We start from the raw sequence: 13,918 nt of genomic DNA, 5'->3' as shown, positions 1-13,918 counted from the left end.
CATATTTGACATCAATTTATTTCACAACTGTTGGTGAACAAAGGTGTGGACGCAAATATTCCTTTCTAAGTCCTATTTTTTAGCAGATGGCAGGCAACCCAAAAGCAGATGATAGGTTACTTTGGAGATGTACAGGATGTACCAGTTGATTTGATTTCATCATCACACAAGTGTATTTATTTGGACTGAATCTGCTTGCCCATACAAGTCCACAGTGCTCATTTTTAATGTCAACTCTTTCCAGTGCCAGGACTACCAGTGAATGACTCGAAAAATTTGCACATCCTTGTTGTGTAAGGTACAAAGTCTTTCTTGTAAATGACGACGGTTTTGCTGTGAGCAGTCTTGTAGACGATTTCATTTGCATTCTTCGGCACTTCTGTTCTTTCTTCTTCATTTTGAGCCGAGTCTGATGGAGCAAAAATAAAGGGATTTAGCAAGGCTGAAGAACCACAGAACGCCTTCACACAAAAATGAATTTTATCTCCATAGTACAAATTACACAGTAAACCGTCACTTATCAAAGATCCTCAGATTTGTTTTCGATAAGGCCACGATGGTCTACCATAAACGCGGAACAGTGTGCCACTAAATTTAACTATGAAGCAAAACGAACACATTAGCCCAAAATTAGCCCAGCAAGCAGAGGCCGCTCCAACTAATGGCAACTTTTAATTTGCACATACACGGAGAAACAAAGAGAAAAACAAACAAAAACGTAAAGCTATGTTGCTCTCATCACATCTACTTACCTGTGCTGTTTTTGTCATGACTCGTGGAATAAAAATATCCAAGGGAGCCAATCATAGTCCACACACCGAAAAAATAAACCGTAGATGCGATTTTGTTCCACTTTGTAAAATCTTTCAACGTCATTTCAGGACTCGAAAGTTGTGTTGTGGGAATGTGTTCAGCTCGGAGCTAGCTTGACCTAACCCGAATAGGACGCAGCCATGACAGTTTAAACCGGAAGTAAACATAGCCAGTAAGTAAGTAGGGATAGATAGATAGCTAGATAGCTAGATAGATAGCTAGATAGATAGATAGATAGATAGATAGATAGATAGATAGATAGATAGATAGATAGATAGATAGATAGATAGACTGTGTGTATGTATATGTATATATATATATATATATATATATATATATATATATATATATATATATATATATATATATATATATATTATTATTATTATTAATATTTTGTTTTGTTTTTAATAATGCTCTATTGAACAAACTTGCAAATTTACAATAAATATCAACAAGAAGATCAAACCAATGCAACAATCAAACAAAAAAAAAGAACAAAAAAACAATTAAAATGCCAGGGGAATACAATATTCGAAACAAAAATACATTAATGAAAATAAAATGTCACTTTTTAACCATATAACTCATTATACATTTGAAATAAAATTATACAAACATATAGACAACACAAGCAGAAATTGTCATTATTGCTTTTTTTTTTCCATACAATGTCTAATTGACAAAACATAAACTAAAGCCAGAGTTCGTTAATGAAAATAAAAAAAGAAAGATTCTCATTTCCATTAATTTTACATTTATGTGGAATTTCGCCAAAATGATAAATACATTAAAAAAAAAAATATAACCTTCCAAAACGAAATGAAATCGTTATTAATATAAATTCTTACAAAAAAGTACATATTTTAGACCAGAAACATTTTTACTTGATGACATTGCCAAAATGAATTAACCATAGTTAATGGAGAGTCAAAGAGGAAGCTACAGCATGCATCAATGTTTTTGTTAAACCTTTATACAATATAAACTTTAGTAGGGTATCCATCCATCCAATCCATCCATCCATGTTCTTGACCGCTTATTCTTCACAAGTGTCGCGGGGGTGCTGGCTCCCAACTCAGCTGGCTATGGGCAGTAGGCGGGGGACACTCTGGACTGGTTGCCAGCCAATCGCAGGGCAGGTAAATACAATGAATTATTTTAATCTTATTTGTTACCAAATAATATCATCCACATGACCAGTCAACAGACCAATAGACCCTTCCAGTGTGATGTCACGTTGAAGTGCGCCCCTAGCGGTGGTGGCCAGGGAGTCAATGCAAGTGAATTTGATAACAATCAATGTGAAGTCAAACAGTTGATAAATCAGCGACCAATGCTATGGTGAACTTGTGCGCGGCCAAAGGATGCTCTAATAGCTCAAATAGAGATGAGAGTATTGTTTCTGCTGCCGGCACCGCACCTTTTTTTTTTTTTTTTTTTTTTGTAGTTAGCGGTTTCAAACGACTGTTTGCCCTCCGGGAGGCGCCGTGGGAGCTAAGCAGTAACGTCAGCTGGAAGGGTCTACATCAGGGGTGTCAAACTCGTGTTAGCCCAGGGGCCGCATGGAGGAAAATATATGACCAAGTGGGCCGCATCGGGAAAGTAACGGTATACAACTTAAAAACGATTTCCGTCATTTCTGAGCAGATTTTCGCTATTTGTGGGTCAGCCCTAAATTACGTGTCAGGTCTGATGGGGACACGCCAGGGTTACGTTTGAGTTCATGACCTGTTAAGTTTGGGTTCACGACCGTGAGGTCAAGTGTCTATTATGTACTGATAAGTGTCTGTTTTGAACTGATGTAACCATCATCTGGTTTCAACTGGAAAAACGCTATGTGATGTTTCAACTGGTTTTATGCTATGTGATGTCATGAGCTTTGTGATGTCAATCTATAATCCTTTACTTAGTCACAACCAATCAGATTCATTCACTGTCTGTAGTAGTGTTCTGAGAAGTGTTTGTGTTTGTCGGATTATTACTTATGTTACCACTGTCTCTCTGTGCAACTCTTTGTTTCTCATCTAGTCAAGTTTGTTCTACGCCACTCGATGTGAATAAATAGTTAAAACCTAATTTGTGTCTGCGCTTTGGGATCCAACCTTCAGCACATGACATTACAGAGCTCAACTGTAATCATATTGTCCCGAAAAATAACACGAATGCAAATGGAACTCAGCAACACTTTGCTGATATAAATTCCGGATGTGTTAAATTGATCCGTTTTGCATATATATTGTTCCCAGAATGCATTGCATGGCGCAGTTAATGATGTTATAAGGACGTTAATCCTTGTCATATCTATTTGTGTTACGGGTGGGACGATATGGGTAAACCATGATTCGATACTGTGACGATACTTGGCTCACGACATCGCCAATATCACGATACACGATATCTACGATTTTTTATATATTGTCAAAAAAAAATTAGCAATATATCACGATATGTGACTGAAAAAGCCAACAAATGCCCATAAAAAGGAAAATGTCTAATTATGCATTTATTCAATGCCAAAATTTTGTACAATGTACAAAGTTCTGCATAGTGCCTCACTGCCTCTTAGTCTTTTAACTGTAAACATTGTAAATTGAGACAAATTAATGTGCATAAACATTTATAACATAACACTGCACAACTGGACACATTACATCGATATCTACCGTCAGTGTGTCGAGCGCAACAATATATTGTGATATCGATTTTTTTCTCCCACACCTAGTTACCAGTAATTGAATTTGTGTCGTATTTAACACATTTATGTCGATGTATAATTAAAAAATAATAATAATAATTAAACAAACCTTAGTTTAAGTTGTTTGTAAAATCATGACATCCAGGACGACGATACCCCGTACAAGTTGCATCTGAGGACTGCTTGTGAAATTACAAATCTATATGTTTTGATTGTGGCCTGCTGATTAATTAGTCCGACGTTACAATTTTTTATATTTTTTTTTTTACCTTTACAAAATCATCTCACGGGCCGGATTAAATCCATTTGTGGGCCTGATCCGGCCCGCGGGCCGTATGTTTGACACCACTGGTCTACATGGAAAGACTTGAGGTAACAACGTAATATCTCTCTGAAAAAGCATTCTTATTTTGTTTATCGAAGAGAATTTGGAAAAAACATTCTTTACCTATAAATGTACGTGTTGGCGATAACAAGGACAATCTCTGGACATCAAGCCTGGGTTGGTATTTTAAAAGCATACTACAGATGGTATAGCACCAAATATTTTAGCATAATCCCCAGGCGTTACACGTAGGCGATATTCTGACAGAAAATCTTCATAAGAAAAAAAAAAAAAAAAAAAGAGTACCCTGCTTATTAAATAAATGATCAATCCATATACTATTATTTGAAAACCAGTTTTCTATAAAAAAGAGTTTTGCGTTTATAGAGAATGTCCTTGTTATTCCATATGTAGTAATTGTGTGGTGAAAATTGTGTTTGTAAATAAGAGACCATGAAAAAGACAATGAAAGTTAGCCATCTTCACAGGTGCCTTATTATCATAATTACAAACTAGAAAGAAGTTCAACCCACTCATACGAGAAAGAAGGTGTTGATTAATAATATTCCATTTGGAGGTGAGATTTGTTTAAAAAAATAAAATAAAATTCAACAAGTTTAGCTTGAGTTCAAGCCAGGTATAGAAATCCAACAAATTAAGACCACCATTTTCATATGAATTCATCACATCCCCACTTTTTCAAGTAATGAGTTTATAGTTTTTCCCCACAAAAAAAATAAATAATTAAGAACGTCTCGGATGAATGCAAAACAAGTCTGTTACTACAGAAAGAATAATTAACATCTAATATTGACAAGTGAAAACGTAATCATACTTCTTGCTATTTGCATTGTGCCGCTTTGCATGCTGGGAATTACAGCATCAACTTCCTCTTTTGTTGGAGTGTTTTAAGCATGTTTTGTGCCCACGAAAATGGGGGTTTTATTTTTTTTTTGTGCAAGATTGTAGAATTATATTTTGTGCAAGGTTATTCTTTTGTCCATTTTTTTTCTCCATAAGCTCATTCATACCCACAACAGATAGACACGACTTCTTTTGAGCTGCGTGCAGAGTGGCTGCCATCATGATTCATTGGGTTAATTCGACTTAAAATCAAGGGGTTTCTATGCACAATAATAATAATAATAATAATAATAATAATAATAATAATAATAATAATAATAATAATAATAATAATAATAATAGGTTTGGTACATGTACACATTTTAATCAGTATAAGTTGGTCTATTATGTGGAGAGAGGTGGCTATTTGCACATCTGTGCTGCCTGTTTGGTTATTGAAATGTCAGTGTTGTATTCTCTTCAATTCATCATGGTGGCAAGGATCACTGGATCACAGAGTTTGTGAGTTCAATCCCCAGACCTTGTGAACACATCCCAAGTGTCTTCAACCAAGGAAAATAACCTCCAGTTCCTGATTCTATGTCATCAGATTCAAGTAGAATTGAAGAAAAAAAAAGTGACTATATGGAGTAGTTCTTGCATAGTTAAAATTATGTTGGTTCAACTTAATTAAGCTTGTAGAATACAAAACAAATCATGTTCTCTACACTGAAGAATTACATTTTCCTAATTATAGAAGTTTTGTTGCATTTCCACAATGTCCAAGTTGGAATAACTTAAAAAGATACAAATTGTTACCTCACTTTATTAAGTTGGTCCAGTACAATTTTTTTTTACAGTATATGTTATGAGTAGTACCACACAATGAAAATTAAGATTGTACCATGCAAAACAAATGAAGTGGTTTGTATTAAAGTCATCTTGTGGCAGCTGAGTTGAAAGAACTTAAAAAGATAAACGCAAATTGTATCTCAATTTTTCAAGTTGAGTTTTTAGAGTGTAATGCCTTGGTTTTTGATGAACGCTTTAAACACCATTTTTAAATTTAGTCTCACTTTTAGTCCAGTTTCAATCATGCTTGTTAGTTTTTATCATAGTCAACCTCCTCCCGTTTTTATTTAGCCAATTTTTAGTCAACTATAAATCCATCATTTTAGTCTTTATTTCAATCCAAGAAAACAACATTTTATTCGTCTTGTTTTAGTTAACAAAAACTGTCAACATTTTAGTCTAGTTTTAGTCAGGACACTCATTTAACTTCTGTATTTTTTTTAATCAGCAGATTATGAAACATTTCTGATCAAAAACTATTTCATATAAAATTTTTCTCTCATCTTTTTGATGAAAAACAACTTCTCACACAATTATAGTATATCAACAGCTCCATGCTGTGAGCTAGTAAATTAGCCAGCATTAGTTAGAGGTCGGATTAACATTATTGTTGGGACTTTGTTAGATTAATGTTATGTTATAACCTTTCACCAATAATCCACCTCCTGTCTGTCCCATGTTTTTGCTGCAGTTTTGAAAGGGGGTGTGTAGCTGTGTCACATGATAGTGTCACAGTGAGAGATTAGTAGAGACCCAATTATTATTTATTAATGGGGGTTTTAGTTTATTCTAGTCTAGTTTTAGTCCGACGAAAATTGTGTGTTGATGAAATAATTTAGTTTAGTTTCCGTTGATGTAATTAATACTAATCATATGATGGTGGTACTCTGAGAATTAAGTATTTATATAGGTGGTACTTTGTGTCAAAAGTTTGAGAACGACTGCTATTGAACATTCATTTTACCTGCTAAAGAAGAGATTGAATGGAGTAAGCCCCCCTAAACAAACAGTAAGTGAAACAGGCTGCAATGAAAGCACATGTTAGTGAAAGTCCAAGTCATGAGATTACCTCTTCTGACTTAAACAGATGAGCTTGTTTGTTTAGTTGGGCACATTATCAGATAGGTTATTTCATAAAATGTATGTATTTATTTTATTTTATTTCATTTTAAGGCAAACTAATGGCTATACAGTACCTAAACACCTATAGAAATTGAAGTCGGTTAGGTTTTTTGTGTAGCGATAGGGAGTGGCTCCACATCAATCAACTAAATCCCCTAAGGCGTGTGTCTAGCAAGGCACGCTTGTGAATCAACACCATCTCACATGCATGTTACTCATCAATAGTGAGCTGGAGTTGCTGAAAGGCAGACTCATCCTCATCCATTCACCTGGAAATGATGAGCCAGGGCCCCAACAGGCAGGACAACACCCTCATCAACCACACCCAAGCACCCGGGGCGGACCACAGTGGGAAGACGCAGGGACACCGCCGCTAAACTCTCAGCTAAGGAAGAGGCCTCACCCCGCCCTGTTGCCTGTCCATGCCGCAAAAAAACTGCCCGCAACCGATGAGACGCTGGAAAAGAGGAAATGCGGGGTCACCATAGTGAGGACTACGATATGGACCAGATTTAAAAAATAAATAAATAAATAAATGTAATCATAAATTGCACAAACAAAGTGGCCAATGTGTCATGATCTATGTTTTTGTTTACATTTGTATTTGGTTTTGTTATATTATGTACTTCATATCTTGTCCTTTTCATTCCCCTACCTGTTCTCATCAACCCGGACCCTTGTGTATACCAGTCAGCTCACTCAGTAGCTCAGCCTTTCTCTGCTGGTGTTCCTCTGTCTCCGAACTTTGCTTATGCTGCATTCGAGGACAGTGGGAAGTTGGACTTTTCTGACTTCATACCAGGAATTGTTCATGGGAACTCGGAGAGCCGAGCTGCGAAGTTGGAGGGGAAAAATCTTCAATCTGATGTCACTCAACAATGACGACCCCAACCCCATATACAAAGATACAAAAACTGTGAATGACAAAACATAATTTTCCCGATTATAAACAGAACTATCTATTTATTATAACTAGTGCTGTCAAAGTTAAAGCGGTAACTCATTGATTAATCACAAAAAATGATCGCATTAATCATGTATTAATGCAGATTAATCACACTATTATTTTTGACCGCAGATGATCCTTTAGCTTGACGGATGGTTACGTTAAAAGTATCACAGGCTGTGTTTGAGCAATAAACGTAATGAAATGCATTACAGTAAAGCATTTAAAAAATGTTTCCATATGACATTCAGAATATTTGTTCATGTCAAACATTTGGGGTCTTTTATTTTATTTTTTTATTTTATGCTAGTAATTAACTGATTAGAAAAAGAGGATGAGAGAGTGTGCAGTGGATTAAAAAAAATGTTAGACATCCTTATAACATCCATGCATCCATTTTCTTAACCGCTTGCTCCTCACAAAGGTTGCGGGGGTGCTGGAGCCTATCCCAGCTGGCTTCGGGCAGTAGGCGGGGTGCACTCTGAACTGGTTGCCAGCCAATCGCAGGGCACGCAGAGACAAACATCCATCCACACACACAAGCACATCCTCATAACATTAAACGTCAAAACAATTAACAGGTGCCCTTCAAATTTGGTGGGTAAAAGTTGTTGATAAAAAGCCTTTTTGATTGATTAATTGTCACAGAGGGAGGGGGAGTGCAAGGATATGATAGTTGGACCCAGGTGCAGACACATGACAAGGTTAGAACTGTGGATAATTTTATTAATCTTGAACAAGTAAAAGACGGGACATGAGGACTGGTTGCCAAACCCTGACCGGACAAGGGGAGGCTGGTTAGCATGACTGGGACGAGATGAAAATTACACCGTGGGGTGGCTTGGCTTGGACATGGAGGAGACTTGACTTGACGTGAGGAGACTAACAGACACAAGTTTTCCAAGACTTGGCTTAAAGGTGTATTCAAGGATCTTTGGTCGCTGCGTGTTCCGGGTAGATCATTTTAACGATTGGTTCTCGATCCCGTCAATCAATCTGCCGTAACGACATCGTGCATGCTCGTCCCTAGCTGCGCATGCGCATGAGTGTTTGTAGCATGTAGCCGCTAAGCTTCAGATTCAGCCTTTCATCGTTGTAGCTCCCCCTACTACAACGCAAACTTTGAAAATGGCTGTAAGCCGCAAGAGGACATCCGTCTATGAAGTGAGCCGGCTGCAGAGACTGATGAAGATGATGATGAAGATAAACTCGCACACTAGGTCATAATAGTTCTAACATTTATATATATATATATATATATATATATATATATATATATATATATATATATATATATATTAGAAATTATTTAAAAAAAATAAAATAAAATAATGATAAACCATTGAAAAGGAAATATATGAATATGCGAATTCAGAGGTGCCAGTATGCGGGGGTCAACTTGGTAGAATTCCACTGTTTGCAAGGGATAGGACCTCAAATAGTGAAAATTTGCATATATTTGACGCCCATTGAAATGCATTAAATAAGTTATTTATTTTTATAAACCCCAAAAAAATCCTTCACAAAATGCCAATGATCCTCCAATATACTTGTCACGCCGCCACCAGCGTGGCGGTTCACGCTTTTATTTTTATAGTCATGTTCCCGTTTTATTTTGAAAGTGTTAACTGTACTCTCACCCCAGGTCACTTGCCCTTCCTGCAGTTCACTGATTTCCGGTCCCCGCCCATGATCATCACCACCTGCTACCAATCAACCCAGACAATAAAAGCCACCTGCATTTTCCCCTCAATGCCGAAGTGTCACATCTCAGAGCATGGAAGCGTCCTCAAAGTCCTCGTACCACAGTCCTTGTTTGATGCCTTGCCTTGCCTTGCCTTGCCTTGCCTTGCCTTGCCTTGCTTTGTCTTGCGCCCTTAGTTTGCCCCTTGTTTTCCTCCCTAACGGAGCGCCTTTTGTTGTCCCTGTTTTTGAGTGCCCTTTTTGTATCTCCAGTTTGGAGCTCTTTTTGTTCAGCCTTTTTTCCCTCGTTAAGAGGTGTTTTGAGTTTCGTGATATTAAAGCTGCAGCCTTGTTGGCCAACTTTAATTCTGCGTCTGAGTCCTACCTCCTCTCGTCGTGTCAATACTTTGTCCACAACAAAACATGGATTTGCTCCCCCCAAAATTCAAGGACGCATATGTTGAGGAAGGACGCATCTGTACTTACTCTTGCACTCGCTCGTGAATCTAACTACTTGTTGATTTTTGCATTGGGATTTTCTAACTACATTGTTGCAGAATGCCTGGCGGAAAAAGAGCTGACGAGAATGAGGAGATAAAATCTTCTCTTAAAAAACTCAGTGGAATGGTTGCCGAATTACTTGAAATGAAGAAGAGCATTGAGCCACTTCTTTAAGAAATACAGCAATTGAAGACAGAGAAACAGGAAAAAGATCGACGCATTGTTGCCTTGGAACAAAAAGTCGATGATTTGGAACAAAATCTTCGTATCAACGATGTGATAGTCACCGGTATCAAGATCAAGCCGCGCCGTGGCCCTTTGAAAGTTGCGGCTAGCATGAGCACGGAAGATTCTGACCAATCTTCAGGGAATGAGACTGTGGAACAGCAAGTGACACTTCAACTCAGAGATTTGGGATTAACTGTTGATCCTGCGCACATTCAGATGTGCTTTTCGCTTCCAACTGGAGGGACACGACCACCGGCAGTTCTGATCAGGTTTGTTGAGAGAAAGAAAAAGATTGCTCTTCTGAGAGACCGTCACAAGCTTCGTGGGAAACATGTCTACATCAACGAAAACCTCACCAAACGAAATGCTGACATCGCCAAACAGGCACGACAAATGAGAAAGAATGGACTTATCGAAAGCATGTGGACAAAAGACTGCCAAATTTGTATTCAAACTAAAGATAACTCTGGTCAACTAAAAGCACGAATCGTGAAAGGAGCTGAGGAATTGGCAGCGCTTGAGAGACAACAGTAATTCACAATATCACAACAACAACAACAACATCACTAATTACCCAAAGCTGGAGTTGTATATGATTACTTGCTGACTTTGCCAAGGCTAACTCTTGTTTATACACCTGCATTGATAACATGTATTGCTGTTCCCGTTTGAATCTAAATATTGTCTGGCTCGAATTCCGTTTGGACATTTGTTCTAACAGTCAAGGCTACATGATAAGGCTGTATTGTGGCTACAATGAAACTGCTGTCAATACGCAAAATGGGGGTTGGTGGTCTGGTGTCTGGAATGCGGCTGTCGTGGGCCGCTCTGCTGGGTGAGCTAGGCTGGGCAGCGCACAGGAGTCATCAGATCTACAACGTGCTAGCAATCAGTGGTGCTACCTGACCTGACCAGAATCGAGGCAGAAATTGCTTGAACCGCAATGGGCAGAATGCAAGCCGATCTACTCTTCTGGAAAGCACAACATGTGTGAAAGCTGATCTGAGGTCAGCGAAGACCCTACTGGTGAAAGAGAAGAATTGCGCTTGCCTTGGCTGCTCGCCTGGCGGGGTGGGCCTGCTGGTGGCGTCTGGGAACTGAGTCCCCAGTTCCAAATGACTGGGACTAGCTACAATCTACACACGGACATTCAAGATGAACTGAGTGAGCAGTGTCCGGGATAGTATGGGATGGATAACGATAAAAAATAATGACTATTCTAAATAATGTATATGATTGATGCGTTATAGTAATGGGTCGATGGGGACGGGTCTCGAATAAGCTTCGGCTTCTACCCGTCACCCCTTCTTTCGGATGTCAATGTTGCAAATGATGTGATGTGATTGATGTAAGCTGTAATTTGTCCGAAAGGAAAAAATTGAAAAAAAAAAAAAAAACAATTAAAAAAAAATGTGAAAATAACATTTGGGTAATACATTAATAAGCAAATTTGTGGGTGCCTATAGCCACAAGTATAAGGGTGTCCACTGTAGAAGAGTAAACGTTCATAGTTCCCCTACCACATTTTACTTTCTTTTTTAAAATTGTCTGTTTTTTTTTTTAAACTTCAACAAAGGGCCACTCAGAGTGTGGTTGCCTGTTTCCCATCACTGTTGTAAGTTATGTAACAGATCCAGTTAAGATACCATGAAATAAAATGTGTTGATCTCTTGTTTCATATATTTCTTTTGATGTTAAAACCAAATTTTTTTCAGTCTACAGCAAAAATAAAGAAACTGGCCACAATGTTTTTGGAGGAGAGTGTATAGTAAATGGCTGAACTTTGTAATCACATTCTGAAAAATGCTTCAAAATTGATATGACAACAGTCGTTTTTCCACCAACAAGCCCAGGAACTTTGGGTTCTGGGTAAAGGGAGTTCTTGGTTGTAAAGGTTCATCAGGGAATTTAGAATTTTCTTTCCACAACATCTTTTGAGTTCTCTGTAATTAATTCAAATGAGTTTGATTGAGCCCAGCCGATGTTAAAAACAACACCTCCAAATTTGACCAATCAGCCTTGGTCATTGCAGCCCGCCCCCTCAAAGTTCCTGCCTGGCTCAACAAGACCCTGCTGCTGAGATAGTACTTGGATCCCCCTGGGGAATTTAATTAATTACCCTGGTAATTGCTGTTGGTGGAAAAACGCCCAAACTGAATTTTACCAAGGTACACTGAAAAGTTCTCCAAAAGTTCCAGCGGTGGAAAAACGGCTAATGCTTCACAGTAAAGATGGATAATGAGCCAGTATTGCAAAGGTCACACAAGGTAAGGAAATGTCATGTTTCTCAATGGCCAAAACGATTAAACGCCACATGGGATTCAGTCCTCTGAATTGCTTCGAATTTGTCATGTCTGGGGTCACGCCAGGGTTAAGTTTGAGTTCATGACCTGTTAAGTTGGGTTCATGACCGTGAGGTCAAGTGTCTGTTATGTACTGACGTAACAAGTGTCTGTTTTGAACTGATGTAACTAGCATCTAGTTTCAACTGGTTTTAGGCTATGTGATGTTATGTGATGTCAAGAGCTATGTGATGTCAAGAATCTTTAATCCCTTTACCTGGTCAACAGCCAATCAGATATCATGTCAGTCCTGTTACCCACATGTCTAGCCACAACCAATCAGATCGATTCCTTGTCGATATAAACCTGCTGAGAAGCGTGTGTCTTTGTCGGATTATTACTTCTGTTACCACTGTCTCTCTGTGCAACTCTTTGTTTCTCGTCTAGTCAAGTTTGTTCCATGCCTCTTGATGTAATTAAATATTTGAAATCTTGTGTCTGCGCTTTGGGATCCAACCTTCAGCACATGACAGAATTTGAAGCTATGAGTCAGTACATTACTACGGCTATACAGTTTTATGGGAATCTATATATTCTTACAGGCAGAATTGTTTTCTCATGAAACCCCTTTAGGCAACAAAAGTTACTATAGAAACATGCCAGCGATCTAATGATTAGCCATCAGCGTTAAATCATTTTAAAAGACAGCCAGTCATCCCCCCAAAAAAAAAAGCAAAAAATAAAAGAAAGCTGCTCTCTGTTGAAAAACAACGTTGATGAATCATAAATCCACGGATAGTTTGTAAAGAGTTAAGAATTCATCTGTGACATTCTAGCTTCAGACAGCTTCAGACAGGCAGCATATTCTTAAACAGCAGTGAACACATTCCTCAATATCATCCAGTTAATTCTATGCATATTTGCATGTGCTTCCATATTGGCTCACCTGCTATTTACCTTGGAGAATCAGGCTAAATGTAATGGTTTAGACTTGACAAGATCTGGCAATGGTGGGTGACGAATCTGTTACTCTTTGCTTAAAGCACTGATCCTGATTTCGCTAAAAGTAAATAAGAAGCGCAGTCGCTGAGTGTGAAAGTCACGCCTCACTACCGTTACGAGGCCCAAATAAACAAATCAAATCCGCCAATATTGTAAGTTTTCACAAGGTGTAATATTTGAACACAATGTAAAATCCACTTTTAGAAAATAATCCATGAATCTGCTCCTCAACGTGTTTGGAATGATGCAACATCCAGTGTAAATAATTTAAATTAGACATTTAAAAGTGTACGTACAATGTGGAATGTGCAATCTTTACAACTGACATCAGAAAAGCACATTTTTGTTGTTTTTCACTTTTTGTTTTTAAAGGGAGCATACTTTGAATGGTCATGACTGATGAAGAATGTTCATCTACTGCATATTTGTATCCAAATCTCAGTCATGTAATTACAGAACGCCATGAATTTAAACCAAGTTTACTCACTTTCACCAGCATTTTACCATCAGTATTTAGGCCCAAGGCTATTTTTCTCGTGTCGAAGTAAACGCCCCCTCTGCCTACTTTGTTCAAACTTGTCAGCTGAAGGTATGAGTCACACAACTTATACATAAAATCAGCA

At 38.0% G+C, this 13,918-nt stretch overlaps 1 protein-coding gene across 1 annotated transcript; it reads right to left on the bottom strand.

Annotated features, from left to right (window-relative positions):
• On the bottom strand, window positions 1-989 carry LOC144020873 (small integral membrane protein 26-like). The gene is made up of 2 exons (XM_077524740.1): window positions 753-989; window positions 1-409 (listed from the first exon to the last, which is right to left on the bottom strand). The coding sequence occupies exons 1-2, from the start codon at window positions 874-876 to the stop codon at window positions 231-233; spliced, it is 303 nt and encodes a 100-aa protein (XP_077380866.1). The 5' UTR covers window positions 877-989; the 3' UTR covers window positions 1-230.
• Window positions 990-13,918: the final 12,929 nt, after the last annotated feature.

This window comes from Festucalex cinctus, chromosome 6 (assembly GCF_051991245.1).
Source record: "Festucalex cinctus isolate MCC-2025b chromosome 6, RoL_Fcin_1.0, whole genome shotgun sequence".
NCBI classification, from domain to species: Eukaryota; Metazoa; Chordata; class Actinopteri; order Syngnathiformes; family Syngnathidae; genus Festucalex; species Festucalex cinctus.
The sequence above is the reverse complement of the archived record's forward strand: the minus strand, read 5'-3'. Positions and strand labels throughout refer to the sequence as shown.